Raw genomic sequence first — 22,206 nt, 5'->3', positions numbered from 1 at the left:
GCCTGGGATTTTCAAATCCTGAATATCCATAACCCCCTCCCCCCACCCCGTTGCTCTAAGAATGCTCCTTTTCTGAAGCAAGTTTCCTAATTCGTTCCTGCCGGCCTGATTCCCTTAGCGCCACGGTGGACAGTGTCGCGAACCGCTGGCCAGGGCAGGCGCACGCCGCCGAACCGCTCCGTACAGCGGAGCGGCTCCCTCCCCGGCACCCGCGGCGCTACGCCGTCGTTTTCCGACACAAGCACGAGAACCCACGCAGCAGTCCCGCGGTGTGACAGCGCGTCCGCGGACCCCCTCTCTGTGGATCCTAACTAGTGGCGCGATTTTGAACACGTTCCTCCGCCTCTCCGGCGCCCACCGCGGAAAGCAACTACAAGCTGGATGTCCAGTGGGTCCGTGTGTCCACCTCCACGACTGAGGCCGGTCCTCGGCGCTCCGCAGTCCCAGGCCGCCCTGCCCTCGGCGGCCAGGCACGTCGTGGGCCATCAGGGCAGGGTCGCGAGGGGGGCGCAGCTCTTGGGGACAGGATGGCGACGCCGAGCATCCCAATGTCACTCACGTTTCCCGACCACCGCCGGTCTCTTCTCAGTACCTCGCACGTAGCCCCGGCCACGCTCACTGGCTGACCGTGCCGTCACTAGCGCTTCGCAAACCCGCTTTGCCCAGCACCACCGATCCCAGCGGCACCGTCTCCTCAGACGCGTCCGGCCGCCGACACGTGACCACCGCGCGCAAACTCCCGCCGCGGGCGCCGGCTTCCCCGCGAAGGCCCGCGCGTGCGTGAGTGCACGCATGCGCGCGCATGCGCGAGACGGGCGCGCTCCTCCCGGCGACGGTTTCCAGGCAGGCCGGGCGCCTGCGCTGCGTGACGGTCCACCGCCCGCGGAGGGAGGTACTGCTCGCCAAGGCTCCGGCGCGCTTGCGCAGTAGCTGGACGCGGGCGTTTCTTTCCTCCCTTTTTATAGAGTCGGTTTGGGCGGGGGGGAGGGTTAGATTGGAGTTATAAAATGGCGGCCTGGAGCGCTTTCGGCGCTGTTCCTCCGGCGGTCTCTGGTTGAGCTTCCTGTTCTCCCTCACTGCCGAACACAGAAAGGCGAGGCCCCTGGAGGACATGGTGTTTGAGACCCAAGGCTTGCTGACCACCAAGTTCTTCAAGAATCTCGGCGCACCGGAAGCGACCAGGCGCGCTCAGCCCAGCGAGCAGCGGCCGCTTCACACCCGAGGCCCGCGGCTGCAACATCGCACCTGCTCGCGGTCGCTCACCCGGCTTTCGCCGCACCCACAGCCCAGCGAGTGCCGCGGCGGCCGCCCGGGAGGTGAGAGGCGGGCGGGCAGCGTGGCAGGCGAAGGGGCCGATCCCGGGGAGGGGCGCCGGGGTCCCGGCACCGGATTGGGCCTGGAAGGGGGAGCCGGGCTGCGGGGCCCAGGCTTGGGGTGGAGGAACCCGGGGTCAGCCAGGGTACGGTACCTGGGCCTGAAAGGGGGATCCTGGGCTGGAGGAGCCGGGGTCAGGGTGCGGGACTCGAACCTGGAAGGGGGGGTACCCTGGGCTGGAGAAGCTGGAGTGAGCGGCCCGGCCCTGGGGAGGAGGAAGCCGGGGTCAGGGTGCGGGACTCGGGCCTGGAGGGGGGACCCTGGGCTGGAGGAGCCGGGGTGAGCGGCCCGGGCCTGGGGAGGAGGAAGCCGGAGTCCGGGTGCGGGCCTCGGACCTGGAAGGAGGACCCTGGGCTGGAGGAGCTGGGGTCAGGGTGCGGGACTCGAACTTGGAAGCGGGGGGACCCTGAGCTGGAGGAGAGAGGTGAGGAATCCGGGCCGCGCGGGCTGTTGGGGGTCAGTGGGGAGGGTGGGGCGGGATGGCTGCAGCGGCGCGTAGTCGGGTGCTGTTTGTGAAGCTGGGCGCTGGGCCGACCTGTCGTGGCTGCGGCGCCCAATTTGGGTAAGGCTCGCCCGGGTGCGGGCCCCCCGCGGCCCCCGCGGAGGCAGAGGCCGGATTGGGCAGGGGCCATTCCAGCTTGGCGGTCTCGGTTTACTTCCTAGCGCTTCCTCTCGGTGCTCCTTTCTCCTTGGCCGTCTCCACTCGCTCCCTATACTACCCCTTCGGCGTGGCTTCACTTTCGTATTGCAACCCGGGGCTGTTGATCGCCCCTTTCCTCTGTTCCGCGAAGAAGAAATTTTGAGACTTCGTTTTCCCCTTGGCGTTCCAGTCTCCGGGGTCCGCCCCCTTGTTCTTTTCTTTTTTTCTGTCAAGTATGGTCACATCTATTTTCATCTTAGGGTAAACTGATGTTGACTGAGGTTCAACCCCGAGGATGAGGCAGCACCTGGTGGCAGAGATCACATAACTCTTAGCAGACACAATTTCTTCAGTTATGAAAACTCTCAGTTTCCTACCAGTGTTTCATACCTAGGAATCATTTTAAAATCGGGTGCCCTTTTGACCACAAGCCCCACATTTTTTTAATTTTTTTTTTTAAGATTTTATTTTTAAGTAGTCTGGACACCCACCGTAGGGGCTCGAACTCACAAGCGCGAGACGGAGAGTCGCATGCTCCACCCACTCAGCTAGCCAGGCACCCCTAAATTCTTAATAATAGACAGGACTTAAGACTCTTTAGGTGCTGGGCCTTGCTCCGAGTACTTTACCGAGATTTTTTTTCCTCCTCTTCTTGCACAAAAAAAAAAAGAAAATTGGAGCATCATGCTTTGAAATAAAATATGGATTTGCTAAAATATATTTTAAAGCCTGGCTCATAATTCTCATCTCCCACTCTATACTTCTTACAATATTGAGGAAAAATATTATTTTATAGTCTTTGCTTCTAGCAAAACTTGTTTCTTTAATAATATTTATTAAGCCCTTCTTATGTTCCAGGCACTGTTCTGAACTAAGTTTTTTCTTTTCTCTCTTTTTTTTTTTTTTAATTTATTTGACAGAGAGAGACACAGTGAGATAGGGAACACAAGCAGGGGGAGAGGGAGAAGCAGGCTTCCCGTTGAGCAGGGAGCCCGATGCGGGGCTCGATCCCAGGACCCTGGGATCATGACCTGAGCCAGAGGCAGACGCTTAACGACTGAGCCACTCAGGGGCCCTGAACTAAGTTTTTTCTTTATCTTCCTTAATTTTCACACCACCTTCCTCTTCTATAGATGAAGAAAGTGAGTCACAGCAATTAAATAACTTTGCAGAAGTCTAGCAAGAAAATGGCAAAACTGAGAGTTTTGTAGTATTTTCTAAAACAAGTAGCGCCCCGGATCACTGCTCAGCGACTGCTGGACTACCTGCTGTGACAGGGCAGGTTTGGGGCACTTGGAGGGGGCAGTAAACAAAAGGGAGATCCCTGCCCTGTGGTTAGGTCACCAGTTGGATAAATACAGTAGACTGGGGAAGCAGCTACATTAGTTTTGGTTGCTTTACTCTGCTGGTTATCTCTTTACTTGTGGGCCTGAGTTAGATGTTATATTTTCACTACACTGTTTGCATTTCAGCTCCACCCTTTTTTGCCTTAATAACTTACTAATAGTCCATAGCAAAAATGACTCTTTCAACTTCTCGGCTCTTCTGCCCCCTGGTGGAGGTGTTAGTTACTGACCAGGGAAAGATTTCCCCGGTTGGACCTCAGAACAGTTTAAGGTAGTACTAAGGAAATAATGTCAGAAAGTACCTTGTTTGCTTTTGTTTGAATGACCAAGATTAATGGGAGAACTTGACCAGGTATTTGGGGTGGAGACCTTAAGAAGGGGGATTTGCAGGTAATGGCTGAGTGCCCTATTTTATGTATTTAGCAGTTTGGACTTTAAAACCATTTATTTTACACTCAGGAAAAAAGCCCGTACATACTTGTAAAGTAAAAGTTCAGGTGTTATTAGGATATTATTACAAGCTGAAAATCCCCTGTGTAGTTACTCTACAGGGGTCAGATTTTGAAGGGCTTTGGAATGTCAACATTTGGAATTTTATTTTATAGATACTAAAGGGAAATGGGTGATGTGTGAATGCATATCTTAATGACCACGAAATTCAAGGAACCAACTATAGTGGTTTGTGGTGTTGAGACAAGTGAGAGTGGGCAGAGACCGTCAGGTTCTCATCAGGTTTCAGGAACCCTGAAGGAATGGGGCCCTTGCCCAGGGCGAGATGGGCAGCGGAGGAAATGGAGGGTTTTTGGTCCATTTAACTGGTGAGTTAGAGAAGAACTAGCACAGCACTTACCGTGGAGTCTCTGTTGGTTGTTGTGCAATTTTGTTGTTTATAGAATATACATCGGGATCAGAAAACATTGCAAATTGTAAGGGATGGGCACCAGCACCTTCTCTGGCTGGGTGCTTGTGTCCACAGTCAGTCCCCTTCTCCTCCTCCCTCTGACATGGTGGCTTTAGAGGACTTGAGTGATGGCTTATTCTTGAAGGTCCTATATAAATTTTGAGTGTTAACACATCTATATCAATTACATTTTGAACTTTTAAATGATACTCTAGCTTAGCAGTATACAACTTGGGGTAATTAAATGTTCAGTCTTGGGAAATTTATTTCTATCAGCTGTAGCCTAAAGAAGAGTACTCGTGCTCGGAAAGTATTTCCAGGGCCTTATTAATGTTCTTATCTAAAGATGAACTTCTTTACTGGATCATCTTTAAGAGAATTTTAAGTATTTAAAATGTTTTGCCTGTAGCAAGACTGTAATTGTAATTTGCATGGAATAAGCACTTGTTGATTACGTACACAGTACTTAAGATTTCAGATTTTAAAAAGTCAGTGGTTTAATTTTTTTCAAATGGAGCTGGTTTAGCGTTGTTCAGAAAGAGTGCCAATGTTCTTAGAAGACCTGCACTGCCTCCTTCCATAACTCTTTATTGCATATGTAACACCGAGAGCCTAAGAACACTGCTGTGAAGCTCTCAGGAAGGCAGTTCCCACTGGTATCAGGAATGTTTGTGTTTTTTATCTCATTTCATGCTAGGGTGAATTTTTAAAATTCTTTGTAAAAACTCTTTGCATTCTTTGTAAAAATTATTTAAAAATTCTTTGTAATTTCTTGGGGCGCCTGGATGGTAAGTTAAGCCATCGGACTCTTGGTTTCATCTCAGGTCATGATCTCAGGGTTGTGGGAGCAGGCCCCTCCTCAGGCTTCATGCTTGCTTGTGATTCTCTCTTCCTCCTCCGCTGCCCCTCCTGCTTGTGTGCACGCTTTCTCTCTCTCAGGTAAATCTTAAAAAAAAATTCTTTGTAAGTTCTTATATCTTGGTCTAGGAAAGCACTTTTCACTTCTTTTTACTTTTAACTTAGGTTTGAAAATATGGCCAAAAGAATTGCTGAGAAGGAATTGACAGATAGGAATTGGGATCAAGAAGACGAAGCAGAAGAGGTAAGATCTTTCCTCAAGAATGATTTCCTGTTGCTTCTAAATTTAAATTCATTTTGGGGTTCCTCAGGAAGATTTTGTAGTAAATTTAAAAGGTCTTTTAAAGAGCAGCCTGAACTTTTAAAACTAAAAATGTAAGTTCATTGGAATTAGAATTTAGATTGGCCTAGTTTCTTTCCTAACAAAATAAAAATGGTTTTCCCTGAGGAAATATTTTAATTTTTCTCTTACAAAGAGTAGAACACAGCTGCGTTTTTAGTGCCTCATCAGCAGTTTGATGCTCCCTGGCCAGTTCACTAAGGAAATCTGTAACCAAGTTAGCCTTCCGAGTTAATAGAATGGTGCTAAGTTTAAAAAAAAAAAAGAAGAAGAAATCTGCAAAAGTGTGTTTACAAGCTTATTCTTAAACCATCTTCCTTCTTTCTGAATTTCTTGTATGAATGTTTTTTTCCTTTACAAACATATGTATTAATATGTTTAGGGAAATCAAAATCACAAGTATATTAATATTTCGACAGGGTTTTTAACATTTCTATATGACTTGGTGCTTTTTAACCAACTCTTTGATAACTAAGTTTTTTCCTGGTCTTATGCACAGTGTTACATTCTGTGCCTAGTACGATTATGATGACTATATAATGATTTGCTTTGACATTAACATATTTCAGGAATGAAAAGACTTCCATTTAATTTTGATGAGTCTGAAAGGACCTTACATTGAATTTGAGACAGGTATCCAGATGGTCCCTTCTCTTAAGTGTAGAGATCTCTTTTAAGTTTAACATTATCTGAAATAACTACAGAGAGACAGCTTCTTACAGAAAGTATTTTATGCCAGCCCTACAGGGTAAAAGAAGGGTTGAAATAAAGCCAGAGAGCTTCACCAAATTCCTGATTGTGGGCATAGTACTTTTAGCTACGGGGAGGAGCAGTAGCTTTCCAGCAGGGTCACTTAGAGTCCCAGGTGTGCCAGTGGTCTCTGGGATGACAGGCAAATGGGCAAGGTTTCTCTTAAAAATCATGTACATATGTGATAAAAATAAACTCTGTTTTTGAAAACTGTAGTAGGAAGATCCTAGATTTGGGTATCTGGGTTTTAGAACTGACTCTGTTACCAACTGTTAATGATCGTTAAGGTAACTTTTAGCTTTTGAAGAATAGATTTTACTTCTTGAAACTGGGTTTTTTATCCTAAGTTTTATTCATATGTTTGAATATATTTGAAATTTGAAGAACTGGTCCTGAATAGTTTTCTACAAAACTTTTTTTTAACATTTTATTTATTTACTTTTAGAGTTGGGGGGAGGTGCAGAGGGAGAGAAACAATATCAAGCAGACTCCATGCTGAGCACGGAGCCCAACGCAGGGCTTGATCTCACAACCCTGAGCCGAAATCAAGAGTCGGAGGCTCAACCGACTGAGCCACCCAGGCACCCCTCTACCAAACTTTTGACGGTCTTAGTCTTGTCAGAACTTTCCTGTGTGTACTCCTCTGGATTGTGATTCAAAGCCTGCGTTTTTGTAGATCTGGAAGATTTCTGATTCACCTAAGTAGCTTTGGGAATCGTAAGATAGATAATAGATGTAAACTTTATTGTTATGTGCCCCCTCCATAATTTGTTACTAGTATTAACAGTACTTTAAAACCAGTAGATACTAAAATAAGTTTGGTCAGGCTTTTTTGTTTAGCATTTCTTCTCCTTTTGGTCCTCATCTTACTGCTGTTTAATTTGTACACCTGCAGGTGGGAACATTCTCAGTGGCCAGTGAGGAAGTCTTGAAGAATAGAGCCATAAAGAAAGCAAAGCGTAGAAATGTTGGATTTGAAGTGAGTGTTTTCTTACCGCTTTTGGTATTAAACACTAATTTGATTTCTAATTGCAGAGCATTTCTACCTCTGGGAGCAGTCAGATCGATAAATATTTTTTAAAATGCTTACTGTACTTGTGAAAATCCTTGAGGGGGACCATGGGAGATAGAAAACAATAAGTATGAGATGCGCACCTTACCCAGTTGTAGAAATAAAGTGTAGATCTGGACAAATTTCACCCGAGCGGCGATAACGAGGAGTGGATAGCTGGTGGAGTAAGGAAATGCTCCCTGGCATTGAGGAGTGTGTGTGTGTGTGTGGGGGGGGGGGTCCTTTAGCTGTAACAGAAGCATTTCACGTGTAGATTTTCTTCCTAATACAGTATGTTATAGTGTTTCCTTCCTGTGTTCAGAAGGGTTAAAAGATGAGTTGTAACTCTTGAATTGAAATCATGTGGTTCCATTCAACCGTCACTCCACATTTAATAATGCTGCCCCAGTACGACCCTCAGCCCTCAAATACATTGCGGACACCTGCCTGCTGACTTGGTGGCCTGGGCATCTGTTGTCCGGAGAGGCTGGTGTGCACATCCTGGGTGGCAGCTGGAAGGAACCTACTCAGCTGCACCTTTTGTGGTGGCTCTGTTCAGTTTTGTTATTCCAAGTCTTCTCTGGTCTAATTTCATTCTTAAAGACTGGTGACGAGTTGGATGTAGGTGTTGAGCCTAGCGAAGTTTGATGGCTCTCTTATGGAGAAGATAACAGCGGGGGAAGGACAACTTAATTAGGGAGGAAGTGATTGGTTTACTTGAGGAAATGTATTTTAAGGGCCTGGGGTACATTCAAGTGAGGTTCTCTAGGAGACCACTACATATATGGGTGGTTACCTGGTACAGGAGGAGGGGTGACAGCTGGGTGCAGCTCTGGGAGGCATGCAGGAGGTTGAAACCGGGGTGTAACAGAGTGGCAGCTCATGATGTAGACTGAGAAGCCGAAGGAAGGAAGACCAACTGGAGGAGGGATGGCCCCGCCTCAGATGAATGAAACTGTGAAACTGTGTAGACCACAATCCAGACTTGGCCCAAGGGAAGGGGGGTGGGGGAGCCCTCTGGCTGTTAAAGGAAATGAATATAGATAGTTGAAATCCACATATCATTTCAGCTATAACTTTTAGAACTTGTATAATAAATGTTACGTTGCCTGCTTGAATGCTGAAATGTGGCTTTTCCCATATGCAGGTGACTGTTGAACCACATGGGTTTGAATTGCCTGCGTCCCTTTGTATATTCCGGGGGGGCGGGGGTGGGGGGAGGTCGGCACTCCTGACCCCATGTTGTTCAAGGGTCCCCTGTCGTGGGTTTGTCCTTTTATTCAACAGACCTGCTAAGTGCTAGAAATATATTGGTGGGTAAAAACAGGAGTAAGTAAAATATCAATGCCTTGTGGAACATACGTCCTAATGATGGAAGAGACACACCAAGTGTGTAGTTTTTTGTTTTTCTCTAAGTGCCATGGAGAAAAATGAGTGAGGGAGACTGGTGGGGCCAGGGACGTGTCAGTTCCATGGGGCCCAAACAGGCCGCTCCTCATTCACTTCTGCCCTTTTTCTGAGTGACTCCTATTCCTTTTTTTTTTTTTTTAAACAGTGGTTCTTGACTCTTCATGATGATTCTAGAGCCAATTTGCTGTTAACAGTTTCTAAAATCACTATAAATGTCCCGTGGCTTTTAAATCTCATGCAGAATACCAGGCTCTGAGGAGCCACTTAGAGCCTTCCACTATGTCCGTGGAGTATTGTCATAGATGGTAAGCTGTCGGTTTGGTGTATTTGGGATACTGAATCATCAGAAATCAAATGAGGGTGTCAGGGCCTAAGCTATTTTTATTACATGCATTAAAATGCATATAAGTTAAGAGTTTGCCTTTTTTGGCCTAATTTTGTTGCCATAATCGTATCCGTGGTCAGTAACCATCTGAAATTCCTGTGGATGTGATTGAAATGTTTGTGTTTTTTGAAAACTGCAACATTAGGCTAACCAACCCATTCAGAAAACGAAGTTTCTAGTTTAATATTTTTGTGAGATCGTGATTATAATTCATTTGTGTGAAAACGTAAGGTTTGTGCACTCCCTCAGATGTTGGGAAGCATGTATTCCATGATGTGTTTCTGAGAATATTTCCTAGAGCCTCCCTTGGATCCAGGAAGCAGATCACGCCCCTTGTGGTGTAACCCCTGGTTTTGAATGGGGAAAAAAAAAAGGTATCTTTAGCAGAGCAATGTAAACTGAGGAACGTTTCTCCAAGAGTTTCCAGGAGCAGAGAGCAGGTTTAGAAGCTCATAAGGAGTGCCAGGTATTTCCAGAGCATTGTGGGTTGGAGATGTGAGGAAGCCAGCGACAGTGGGAAGGGTCTACTAGAAAGGCTTTGCTGATGGAAATAGCAAGAAAATCGAGAATAAAAATGTTGCCTCTGGATTTCTCAACCAAGGTAAGGTCTAGCTCCTCACGTTTCTAGAAGCTAAAAGCTACAGAAGTGCTTTAGGAGGTCATAGGAAAATGGGTAAGGCACTTTGATGAGTCAGCCTGACCTGATGTTTCCACAGCTTCCTTAGGCTAATGGTCTTTGATTGAGTAGTACAAGAAAAAAGCCTTATTTGGGATTTAGTCGTTTCAGAGTGTTTGTTTTTAGTTGTAATTCTGAGGCTGTGTACACAAATTTATTGCATTAGTCTTTTTTGCCTTCTGTATCTTAAATATATTTTTAAAAACAAGTTTCACTGTAAATGGCTATCTTCATGGCTGTGTCAAGAAGGCAGCTTCGGACTGCAGAGCTGTCGCTGTGAGTAAAGTCGGTCTCATGTCCCGTCTCTGCACCCGCTTCTCCTTTTCCTCCAGTGCTGGTCCCGTAAGTGTTCTGGTGCTACTCAGCCAATGTGGTATTCTCACGCACTTGCTTACCTAGTTATGAAACAGAGTCCTCTAATGTGTGCTCTTTCTTTATGTTTCAGTCGGATAGTGGAGGGGCCTTTAAAGGTTTTAAAGGTTTGGTTGTACCTTCTGGAGGAGAAGGGTTTTCTGGATTTGGTAATGGTGCTGGAGGGAAGCCTTTGGAAGGACTGTCTAATGGAAGTGGCATAAGCAGCGCCCCTCCCTTCTCCAGCGCCAGGACAGCAGCAGAGAGCAAGGCAGCCTTTGGTGAGTAGGTTCTCCTCCCCCCGCTCACATCTGTGTACAGATGATCTGAAAAATAACATTGCAAAGATGTTTTCTTTGTACTTGATCCTGGGTCCTGGGACTCCGTGAGCAGAAACAGGGTAATACTGAAAGAGATGGAAGTTAGATGTTGGCTGTTTGCAGAGTAAGTGAGTAGAGCATAGGCTTTTGAGCCAAAATAGACCCAGGTTCTCAGCTCTGCCAGTCACTGGCTCTGCAACCCTGGTAAAGTTCCTTAGCCTCTAAGCCTCCAAATCTTCAACTGTGAAATGAGAATGACCCTGAGAACTGACCTCTGGGGTCACAGGAGAAGAGGAAACTCTTAGTGGATCCTCCGTAAAGACCTGCCTTCCCACGTGCTCATTCGTTCTCTGTGTACCAAGGACTTTCCGTGTGGCCCACACCTACTAGGAACTTACGGGTCCTCCACTCTAGATTTATGTCACCCAGGATGTGGTGAGTGCCTGATCCTGTTTTGAGAGAATTGGTCAAGAACTGTTGGGATTAGCAGCAGAGAATGGAATCATGGGCTCCATTCTTCGGTTTTTGGGAAGTGATCCTGGCTGGTTGGATTGTACTTAGCTATTCTGAATGTATACTGTTTTGTTTTAATGAGGCAGAATGTGTAGTGTGATTAAGCGAGCACTTTCTGTTAAGATTTTGACTGCATTAATATATGTTCATCCCTACAGCCTTGGGGCTTAAGTTTTATATTAACTATTGGGACAGTTCTGGGGGAAGCGGGCCTCCTTTACAAAGAAAAGATTATTTTTAATGCAAGCACATCATAGACCGTGTTCTTGTATAAAGTTTGATTTTTGTGATCACTGGTTCCTAAATATTAGATGTGCACATACTTCTTGAACTGTCACAAAAATACAGGATACAATAAAAGCAGAAAGTACGAAGACAGAACAGTATAAAAATCCAGGTGATGTTATCAAATCAGCTTCTCAGTAAACTCTTCAAACTTTAATTCCCTATAGGATCTATTGCTGCAAATGGTCCTACCTCCTTGGTCGATAAAAAGATCTTAACTCCCAAAACTAATGGTGACAGTCAGCAGCCCTCCTCCTCCGGCCTTACCTCTAGTGTGGCCTGCCCCCGGGACGCCTATCACAAGCAGCTGGCTGCCTTAAACTGTTCCGTCCGGGATTGGATCGCGAAGCACGTGAACACGAACCCCCTGTGCGACCTGACGCCCATCTTTAAGGACTACGAGAAATACCTCACTGGTATCGAACAGCAGCTCGGGGGCAGCGGCAGCAGACGCTCTGAAAGCGAAGCCAAGAAAATGCCGCTTGCGACCCAGTCCCCTTCCCCGTTCGGGGCAGCAGAACTGCAGCGAGACTCAACATTGGCGTTTGCGGGCACCAAGGTGGAGGACACCGCTGAGAAGCCACCGGACCCGCCTGGAGGAGCCGCAGGGGCCTCGTTTAACTTCAGCAAGAAGATCGACAGTTCTGTCTTGGGCTCTTTAAACTCCGGCCCCCTGACTGCATTTTCATTTTCTTCTGGAAACTCCAGTTTATTTGGCAAAGAGCTTACCCAGAATAAACCGGTGTCTTCACCATTTTCCACGAAAATGTTGGAGGTACAGGCTGAAGGAAGCAGTAGCGAATACAAAGGTAATAATAAAGTTTATCCTCCTAAGTCTGTCTTGGATCTGAGTTTCAGGTTTAGCGGCACGAACGTAGATTTATGAATCAGGTGGATCTGGATTCATGCTGTGACGTCGTTTCCTGGATGTGATCTCGGACACAGCTGATCGGCTGCTTTTGAGTCTGTTGTTTCCCTCTTTGTAAAGTGGAGTAAGACCTATTTTGCAGGGCTACTGTAAGGATTGAGAATATAAAAATAAAAATGAAGAGTATAACCATATTGGGCACAGTGACTTTGAAAAGTATTAAATGCACATAAAAAAATTCAGTGAATTAACAGTGCTATTGTTTCTTACTGAAAGAATTGCTCATCAATGTCCGTGGCATGTCTTGTATTTGGGAGATTTAATCATAGGTGAAGTCTCATGGCAAAATAGTACTCTACTGTGAATACAAAAGGTAGACTTTGCATAGGCCCAGGAACAAATTGGTGGAGGTGTCCCTCGATGTGCCTGGACTGCAGCCACCTTTCCAGAAGCATCCACCTTGGGTGGCGTCAGTGCTCCAAACCGGGCCTGAGTCACAGGCCCTTCACTCCCTGTTCTTAGCTCTTTGAAAAGAGGGGTTAATGGCCTAGTCTCTCCTCATTCCATTGTGGTTGTGAACACGTGTGAAGACACTTATTTGTGAGCAGTTAAAAAGTACGTCTCGAAGGAGGTGTTCACTTCTCAGTACTTGAGAACAAAGGAAACCGGCCATTTTCTCCTGGGAGGGTAACTTCCGTTCCTCTGAGTCCATCCTCAGGCAAGGGCCCTCCAGAGCAAAGCACAGGATAAAGGTCTCCCTTTTTATTTCTCTGCCCTAAATGCGCCCGACGGAGGGTGGTCCTGCTGCTAGAGCGGTCCCAGGAACGGCGAGGCTGCCTGTGGGAGGGACGTGAGTGAGGCTCGGTCCCCGCAGGATGCCAGATGCCCAGGGGCAAAGCCCCCCCTGCTTGTCTGGTGGCCGCTGCACCTCTCTCTCCACGAGAGAGACTGTGAGCGTGTTCGAGTCTTGCTGCCTGGGCCCGCCCTGGAGAGCCTTGCTCACGGCTGCCTTCTTGGGAATTTAAATCTGGTCACTTTGACTTGTTGGGGCACCAGAATTGTTTTTCTGAGAGTTGCTGTTTAATTTAGTGTGTGTCCTGAGACGGTCTTTCTCCGGAGGATCATTGTTTGCATCATCGTGTCCTAGGTTGCGCCTGGGGCTGGGGCCGGGGCCGGGGCTCAGCCCGGGAGGGCGCCTGGTGCCTGAGCCTCCAGACATGGGGCCTCACAGATGCAGCTTGCTCACGCGTTGGGGTGGTTTCTCTGACAGCCTGCCCTGTAACCAGCTTTATTGTCCTCTTCTTTGGCCATCGCTGAGACTGATTATACCTCAGCATGACACACACAGTGTCACAGGAGATCTGGGGAGAAGGTGTTTAGAAGCCTGTCTGAGATTTTCCTTTTCCAGTGGCACAGATCTTGAGTCTGTGCGGGTGTTTATTTTTCTGTTAAAATTGGCGCACCAAATCATAAGCATCGACAAGTTTTCATTCTAGGGCTTTCTACAAATTAACATTTAGAAGAGAGAAGCATGTTCCCATTAAAAATTATCCTAATTTTTCACAAAATGATTAAAATCCAGTGAATCTCCCCCCAGTTAGATGTGTGCTTTCGATTTCTGCATCAGCTTAAGGGGAATATTTAGGTTGAGGTGTTAGGGGATGGGTAACTTTTGTGACATTTTTAAGCTCTTGATTTGAATTTTACTGAGTTAGTGTTGTTTTTGTAAAAGGCGGAGATGAAGAAGAGAATGACGAGCCGCCCAAAGTAGTAGTTACTGAAGTAAAAGAAGAAGATGCTTTTTACTCCAAAAAGTAAGTAAGAGTTCCGGGAACCCACGTGGTGAGCATGTCTTCAGAGATGTGGAAGGCGGCCTCTGGGGCGACCTCAGCCCCACAGGATTTGCAGAGCATCCCGTCCTGGGGTCAGGCTGGGCCTGCTCTTCAAATGGGAACAAGGGAGAATTCTTGACCTGTTCATTTGAAAACAGGTTCTAGAAATTTCCTGCTGGTCATTGCCTACTCTTTTCTAGTATTTTTTTCTGAGGTGCTTTAGAGACAGGCTTTTCTTTGACCGTCCCACCCCCATCTCCTTCCTCCTCTCCCCCCCACCCCCCTGCTCACTGACTTCACCTTTGTTTTTACTTCTGCTCTTCATCGGGAGGTGTCATCCCCTCCTGGAGGCCTGGTTGGCTCTTGTGGGTTTTCTCAGCCAAAACGTTCTGCATAGTGACCAGCCCTTTATTTCCTCCCCAGTGATGAGAACAGTTTTGTTTTTTGGTTCACTTTTGTTTTTATGTGAGAGTTGTTGCTTTCAGAAGAAAGCCAAGGAGAAATTTTGAATTACCTCATCCAGTGAAATGAAATTAGTACTTTTTAACAAACATGTTTACAGAAAAGTCAGTTGTACCATTTTAGAACCTTCCCTAGGTGTGTTTTTTTTAAATACAGAAATTTCACACGGCGTCAGTGTTTGTAACAATAACCATATCCTGTGGAATTCCCAAGTGTTGTTATTTCTGAGAACTTTTTAAGAACCCAACAATGCCGGCACCTGGGTGGCTCAGTCGTTCAGCGTCTGCCTTCGGCTCAGGTCATGATCCCAGGGTCCTGGGATCGAGCCCCGCATCGGGCTCCCTGCTCCGCGGGAAGCCTGCTTCTCCCTCTCCCACTCCCCCTGCTTGGGTTCCCTCTCTTGCTGTGTCTCTCTGTCAAATAAATAAAATATTAAAAAAAAGAATCCAGCAATGCCTTTTGCTTGTTTTTAAATTTAATTACGCAGATGACCTATAAAGGATTTTTTCCTAATCGGAATAAATTGAAGGAGCAGGAAGTGGTTTTGATTTGTGTCTTCGTGACCTAAGGAGATTATGACAGAGCAGGCTGGGAAGACGCTTGATTACATTATTGTCAGTTAGGTCTTGCTTAAGAGTGTTTTCCGGGGCGCCTGGGTGGCTCGGTTGAGCGTCTGCCTTCAGCTCAGGTCATGATCTCCCGGGGTCCTGGGATCGAGCCCCACGGCGGGTTCCCGGCTCGGTGGGGAGTCTCCTGCTCCCTCTCACTCTCACCCTGCTTGTGCTCGCTTGCTCTCAAATGAATTTTTTTAAAAAAAAGTGATTTCCAAAATTTCAGCATTTTGGTAGATCAAAAATTGAAGGAGTCATGAAGAAAACTGAAAAATAGGAAGAAGGGGAAGAGAGATGGGGGGCAGAGGATCCTGTATTTGTTCCTGTCCCGAAAGGACCAGATTGGCCTCCTGAACTCAGGGCCAAAGGAGCACATCAGAGGTGTGGAGTGTTTGCTGTGGTTTTGACTGAACTGAGGATAGGTAGCTTCAGAAAGTGTTTTTTTTCCAGTTGCACATGACCCACTGTTTTAATAATTGGGAAAAATAGGGAAGGATTCTAGAATATCTAACCAGATTTTCTTATTTGGGTTTGTACCCAGACCAAGTTTGGATCAAAGTTTCCTCCTCATCTTTCCACACAAGTGTGAACAGCGGTTGTTAGAAAACTTGTCTGTTGAGTATCTGATGGCCTTGCTTCTTTTTCTCTATAGGTGTAAACTGTTTTACAAGAAAGACAACGAATTTAAAGAGAAAGGTGTGGGTACTTTGCATTTAAAACCTGCAGCCAATCAGAAGACACAGCTGTTAGTGCGGGCAGACACCAATTTGGGTGGGTATCTTGTTTTTCAGGTGGCACAAGATCATGCTAACCACATAGTGTATAAAAGCCCTTCACCTCGCTGGTTCCGGTCACTGAGGTTTTTCAAGTAGAGCAGTGTGTTTTGGGGGACAGAGTAGCAGTCACTCAGATCAAATGCACCCTGTATTTACGGATGATTTATAGGCTGAGTTGAGTGCCAGCATAACAGTGTAAGAAAACCGCAGATGTGTTAAAAGAAGTAACCAAAATGGTTTTTGTTTCACTTTGTGTTAGAAATGTGACTAAGGGGGCGCCTGGGTGGCTCAGCGGTTAAGCGTCTGCCTTCAGCTCAGGTCATGATCCCAGGGTCCTGGGATCGAGCCCCACATCGGGCTCCCTGCTCGGCAGGGAGCCTGCTCCTCCCTCTCCCTCTCCCCCTGCTGTGTCTCTCTGTCAAAGCAATAAAATCTTTAAAAAAAAAAAAATGTGACTAAGAAGCTGTAGGTAAATTGGATGGCTTAATAAACACAGAAGGGGGACTAACCATTTAAAGGAATCTGCTTTATGTAGGAAATAGCCATAAACACCTTGCCAGCTCCCCTTTGCCCCAGCCCCACCCTTAGAACAACCCACTGGAAGGAGGTGGCGGTGCCTGGAGGAGCCTGGGGGGCGGTGGGGGGGTGCGGCCAGGGCTGGTCTGTGAAGAAGCAGTGGGTACCACTAGGCCCTGCCGGGCTGGGTTGCAGAAACTTCTGCGTGGCTTTTTCTTCCCTGTGGGCTTGACTCGTGGGTGATGCCATCCCCTCCTAGCGCTCTTCCCGGCGAGCCACAGAGAGCTGTCTTTGCCAACCGCCCTGCCTTTGTTGGGATGACGCATTCTTCATCTGTTGTGAGCACGGACACCCCTCAGAAGGCCTGGCCGCTGCGACGGGGCCTCACAGGCCTCTCTGAGGGACACCATGCTGGCATCTGCGTCAGGGGACCCGGGCCCTTTTCCCCGACCTTCCCGAGGCTCCCAGTTTTAGATCCGTCCGCTCCAGGAGGGCTTGTATTTCACATTTAGCACATGAAAGCTGCAGTCTTGTGGACCTGTAGTGTGGTCTGTGTGGTTCTGATGTCCTTTATCCTTTGTTGAAACACAGGCAACATACTGCTGAATGTCCTGATTCCGCCCAACATGCCGTGTAGTCGAACGGGGAAGAACAACGTCCTGATCGCGTGTGTTCCAAACCCACCCGTCGATGAGAAGAATGCTGCCGTCCCAGTCACCATGTTAATCCGGGTAAAAACAGGCGAGGACGCAGATGAGTTGCACAGAATTTTACTGGAGAAGAAGGACGCCTGAACACACCGGGACCGAGGGGTTGCCGCCAAGTTGCTGCTCCCCCACAGCCCCTTAGACTTAGTCAGCTTTTCTTCTCTTCTTACTTTGACATTCTAAGAACTTAGAGATAACTTAAAACTTTGTGAGGAAGATTAATATGGCCAATAAAACCTTTAAATGTTAAGTGTCAAGAACCTGTATTCTCCCTTCTTAAGAACTGTCTAATGTGTAAAATACATTTGAATGAAATTTTTTTGGAAGATTTTTAATGTTCATTTATTAAACTGACCACAAGTGGTTTCTTAATAGGCTGAAATCAGGGTATCGATTAGACTTCCCAAAGGCTGTTCCGATCCACGGGTTTTGGGGTCTGCTGCTGCCGCTGGCGAGGCTTTCCGGCAGGCCCCCCCCCCCCCCCCCCCCCCATGTCCAGGAGGAAGCTTGCCTGTAGCATTCTCTGATTTGGGAGAACAGCACTCTTTCCAAATGAATCATGCTACCACGCTGTGACTGAGGTATTTTTCCTTTGCTTCCTCATATTGTTATTCTAAAGCTGAACCTCCAGTACCAGATGTTCCCGCCCAGCATTAGAGGCTTTAGCTTTTTATTTGCAGACATTGGCCTTTTAACCCTGTGGGCTTCTTTACCTGATTGAGGAACTGCTTTTTCATTTTGAAAGGAAACAAGTAGCTTGTTCTTTGGTTTTGTAGTTTTCACTCTTGAGGTGCTGTTACTTCTCTATTCCCCTGCAGACAGAATAGAGGGGGATTGCCTGGAATGAGGTTTAAAAGCACAAATTTGGTAGCTTATAGTTTATAGGCCATGGACAGCAAACCCTTGTAGAAATGAAAGTTAAGTCAAAGCTAGAGCATATAGTACAAAAGAAAGAAATACGTCTTAGCTGTTTTTACCGTGATGAACCCTACAGATCTAAGAGCTACTTACTAAAGTCCTGGGAGCTTTTACTACACATGAGCCATGTGATGAGCCAGGAAACATGCAATAAGGTAATGGAATTGAAATTGTGTGTGTAAATGTTGCCTTTAACTTTAGACAAAAGTATATTCTACATTTGATACCTGAAGTTTCCACTTTTTTACAAGTACGATACTCAGTATGTCCATTTGGAAGGGAGCCATGGTTATGCACGGGCAGAGCTGTCACTTCTCCACGGCTGTCGGGTAACGGATCCTAGTGTTCTTGGAAGATTCTGGGCACGTGAATTAGATACAGCTTTTAATGTTTAAATGTCCACTTTCATTCCTCGTTAATCACTTAGTGCTGGTACCATATGATCTTGTTTCAGGGCTCAGGGTCCGTGCCTGAGGGCTCACGCTTGTATGTTCTGATCTTCAGTACGTAATGTCTTCTGACTTAGAAAATTGTAGAAAATAATTGTAGATAGTACAGTTACTTTTTTTAAAAGAAGCTATAATTTTTAGAGATTTATAAAGGGGGCTGGGAAACCATTTTATGATCCAATAGGTTAATTCAAATGCCTGAGATGTGGAAGTTGGCCAACAATTTATCATGAGATTCTTGCACTTCCGTGAGAGAATCTGGCCCAGTGTGTGACTCTGGGTAAATGCAGAGAGGTGTGCGTACACTTGTGGGCTGTGGTCAGGCTGTCACGTTGGGAAAGCTAGGGAGGGAGTGGCAATTACTTTTGCATTTTCTTTTTAGAATCAAGAATATTCTGGAGTGTTTGTTACAGGTGATCTCTAGTGTGTGGTGGTCGATCCTGTTACAGCAACCGTGGCCCAGCCGGCCTTGAGTGAGGTTTATCCAGCTGCTAGGAGGACGAGGAAGTGCAGGGCACAGACTTCTGTCCCGGGTGGCCCACCCGTGGTCCCCAGGAGCCACGAGGCCACTCGGGCACCTTCAGGGGGTGCCACACTGGCAGCAGCCTCTGCGTGGCCAGTGGGACGTTTGCCAAACGTGGCCAAACAGCATCAGGATTGGGTCACCTTTCACTCCCCCCCCCCCCGAAAAAGAGTTCATAATCTTTTTGCATCAGTGGGTGTGTGTGGCTTTCTCTCTTCCTGACATTCCTAGCAAATTGTTGCTGCTAAGACTCACTGTTCAAGTGACAATTACAGGGACAGGTGTGATGCGTGTGCCGGAACTCCCGACGCGGTATTTCCTTCATGTCGCTTCCCCTTTAGGAACTTGCTGGTCTCTACTTTAATTATGTATTCATACAAAAGAGCCTGAGTGTGTGTGGATTTTCCTGTAAAACCTGAATATTTGTATGTTACTTGGGGGAAAAGGCCCCTTTGTCCCCCAGAGGGCCAGCCTTCTCTCCCCTGCTGTATTTGTAGCTAAATTCCGCCCCATAGGTTTAGTTAGATTTATTTTTAACAAAAATATTAGAAATTAGGCTTTTAAATGTTTAACGTAGACTGAAATTTTTGTATTTAGTTGGAGGATCTATGACGTATATTGTCTGTGTGGCCTGAAGGGAGGTGTTTTTAACCTTTAATCAGTTGTGTTGCATCTTGACAAATACTGAGTGTCCCGGTGGCCTTTTTTAAACTGGTGTGTGTCCTTCTTTTGAGCGTTCCCCAGTAAGCAAAAAAATGAGCGTTGTGCTGTCTTTGTTTTTAGAATTACAGGCTAGAAATGTGTGTCCAGTTTTTAAAGCAGTTTAGATTGTGTTTTCCAGGGAAGAACAAGTCTGACCATTTATGAATTGATTTTCTTGAAAAGGATTATAGTTTTATAATTTCAGTTCTAAATCATATTTTTGATATGCTGCATGCCAAAAAGAATCTACCTGTTCTGGGGGAGAGGAAAAAAAAAAAAAACCATCTTACTATCTAAGTGCAGAACAAGTTATCACTGAGAAAGCCTTTTTGGTTTCATTTTAAAGTTAAACACGTCTTTTGAGCATCTGTCAGTTCTTTGATTTCTGAAGTCAGAATGCAAGCACGGTGCATTTTGAAGGCTTTGCAGACCCAATGGCTCACTCCCAAACCCCTGGGTATTGGTTCTCATTCTGGAAGTGAGAATCTGGTTGAAACTGGCGTGTCCCACAGTGCCGGCAGGGGACCACGAGGAGCCGTCCAGTCCCGCTCTGAGCACCGGGACTTGGCCAGAGGCAGTCATGGTTAGGACTCCGGACTCTGCTTGATGCAGACGTGATCATTACAGTTGTAAGACTTCTTAGCAATCAGATAAGTTGTTTGCTTTCTATTTTGCATAGGAAATTGTTTTCTAAAACAAATACTTGAATTGTCAGACAATGTAATCTCAGTTTGTATTAGTTTTTGAGGAAGTGTAATCCATGAAATGTGAATAAATGGAAAGTAAACAAAATCAGTGTTTGACACTTTTATGTTCCTCGGTGACGTTCCTGGTGTCGATACCAGTCATGTGGGCAGGAGGGAGAAGGACCGTGCAGAAACCCCCAGGCAGCGGAGGGTCTGCTTCCTCTTGGCCCCTGTGCGTGTGCGTGTGGCCCCCTCCGAGCCATTCGAGAGTCTGTCGTGTGGGATTGACGTCCTTACAAGTCAGAATTGGAATGGTAGATGCGTCAGGGCCACCGTGGGGAGAACTGCGCCAGGCGCTCTGCATCTGGTGCTCATTTGGCCCTCGGGGCAAACCTCCCAAAGGGGCTCCGTGGGGTGCGTTTTCCAAAGCACGGCCCTGGGCCAGGTTAGTGTGTTTCTTACAAATACGTACGTGGATTTGGGATCTGTGTCCAGGTCTGTCTCAGTCAAAAGTCTGAACCCTCCTAAGGACGTTTTAAAACTATAAAGATCAAGATGATCAAGAAAAAATACATTGTTATTCTAGAGCTTTAAATTTTCAGTGATCCAGAAAATCACTTATTAAGGCATGAACAGATTAAACTATAATAGAATTTTGACACGATTTTGGAGTCAAGTGCTGAGTAACTTCAGAGGTGTGTCCTGGTAAGGTACTGTGAAGACGAACTTACTCATCGAAGGTAGTATTCCCGAACCAGTAACACCCAGTGGGAACTAAGTGACACAAGAAGGTGTTTGTCCCGAAAACGCACCAGCCCTGTTGTAAGTACTCGGCAGTGGGCCACTGGCAAATGGGTCCTCCAAGCACGGAGCTGGCAGCCACAGTGGCCACACCTTGGAACTTGGTAGAAATGCAGACTGAGGCGGGGCGGGGGGAGGGGTGGGAATAGTGTGGTTTTGGTTTTGTTTTTTATCGAGAAACTCACACACTTTTAAAGTGAAGGGTTCAGTTGTTGTTAGTATAGTCCCAGAATTGGGCAACCATCACCACTGATTCCAGAACATGTTCATCACTGGCCGTGTGGGTTTCAACAGAGGGTTCTGACACGCGCTCAAGTCTGAGAACCGCCCCACCCGCCACAGGCCACGTCGGTGCTTTGTTGTGATGCCCTTCAGGCACATTCCAGGAGGGGAACAGCAGTGACTCAGTGCTGCCGGCGACTGTGCCAGCCTCTGTGCACACGGGTCTCACCTCAACCCCTGCACCCAGGAAGGGAGGGACGGCCACGAAAACCCAGGCCCAGGTGCCACGTGCCCGGGGAGCCGCCAGCCCACGCGGGCTGTCCCCAGCGCCCCGCTCGAAGGTGGGTGTACGTGCCCATTAAAGGACTACAGTTGACTGGCTTCCGCAATGGTCTAAAATCTTCAGAACAAAATTGTTTATTCAAAACATAATCATGAAAAGTCACTAAAAACCATGGTTCTCTCAAACTGAGCAATCTAATTGTTTTATTAAAGTCAGATTCCAAGATGAAAGACCCTTGATCCACACATAGGAAAAGCAATACCTTGTTAAACCTGTTGGCTTACGTGGAGGCCACGTCAGGAGGGCCGTGATGAAGCTGCGAGCAAAAGAAAGGACCTCTTTCGTTTTTTTTTTTATCTTCCCCCAAAACAGACATTTCCCCTTCTCACGTAAGTTTTCCCGCCGTTCTTCCTGCCGCTTTAACAATCAAGCCCAGAGCACAGCAGGCTTATCCATCCCACAGGTATATTATACACAATGAACCAGGACAGCATACGGATTAATTTAGTTTACATTTCCCCTCCTCCCGACAGGAGGCTCCCAAAGGTTTTCTCTTGCAGTCAACATGATTTTCTAAAGCGAGGGCATGACCGTAGTTCCTAAAAGTTCATCTAGGACGGACGGAACAGAAGGACCGAAATAGCAGATTA

At 46.8% G+C, this 22,206-nt stretch overlaps 1 protein-coding gene across 3 annotated transcripts; it reads left to right on the top strand.

Annotated features, from left to right (window-relative positions):
- Positions 1-985: 985 nt before the first annotated feature.
- Positions 986-20,356, top strand: NUP50 (nucleoporin 50). Of its 3 annotated transcripts, XM_027595814.2 has the most exons (8): positions 986-1,316; positions 5,285-5,363; positions 7,105-7,188; positions 10,177-10,363; positions 11,368-12,009; positions 13,801-13,882; positions 15,626-15,744; positions 16,857-20,356. In XM_027595814.2, the coding sequence occupies exons 2-8, from the start codon at positions 5,295-5,297 to the stop codon at positions 17,057-17,059; spliced, it is 1,386 nt and encodes a 461-aa protein (XP_027451615.2). In that variant the 5' UTR covers positions 986-1,316; positions 5,285-5,294; the 3' UTR covers positions 17,060-20,356. The 3 variants fall into 3 exon arrangements, with proteins under 3 accessions (XP_027451615.2, XP_027451616.2, XP_027451617.2); XM_027595815.2 differs by lacking the exon at positions 7,105-7,188; XM_027595816.2 differs by lacking the exon at positions 15,626-15,744 and having other exon boundaries at positions 16,857-17,046.
- Positions 20,357-22,206: the final 1,850 nt, after the last annotated feature.

Source organism: Zalophus californianus, chromosome 9 (assembly GCF_009762305.2).
Source record: "Zalophus californianus isolate mZalCal1 chromosome 9, mZalCal1.pri.v2, whole genome shotgun sequence".
NCBI lineage: Eukaryota > Metazoa > Chordata > Mammalia > Carnivora > Otariidae > Zalophus > Zalophus californianus.
The sequence above is the reverse complement of the archived record's forward strand: the minus strand, read 5'-3'. Positions and strand labels throughout refer to the sequence as shown.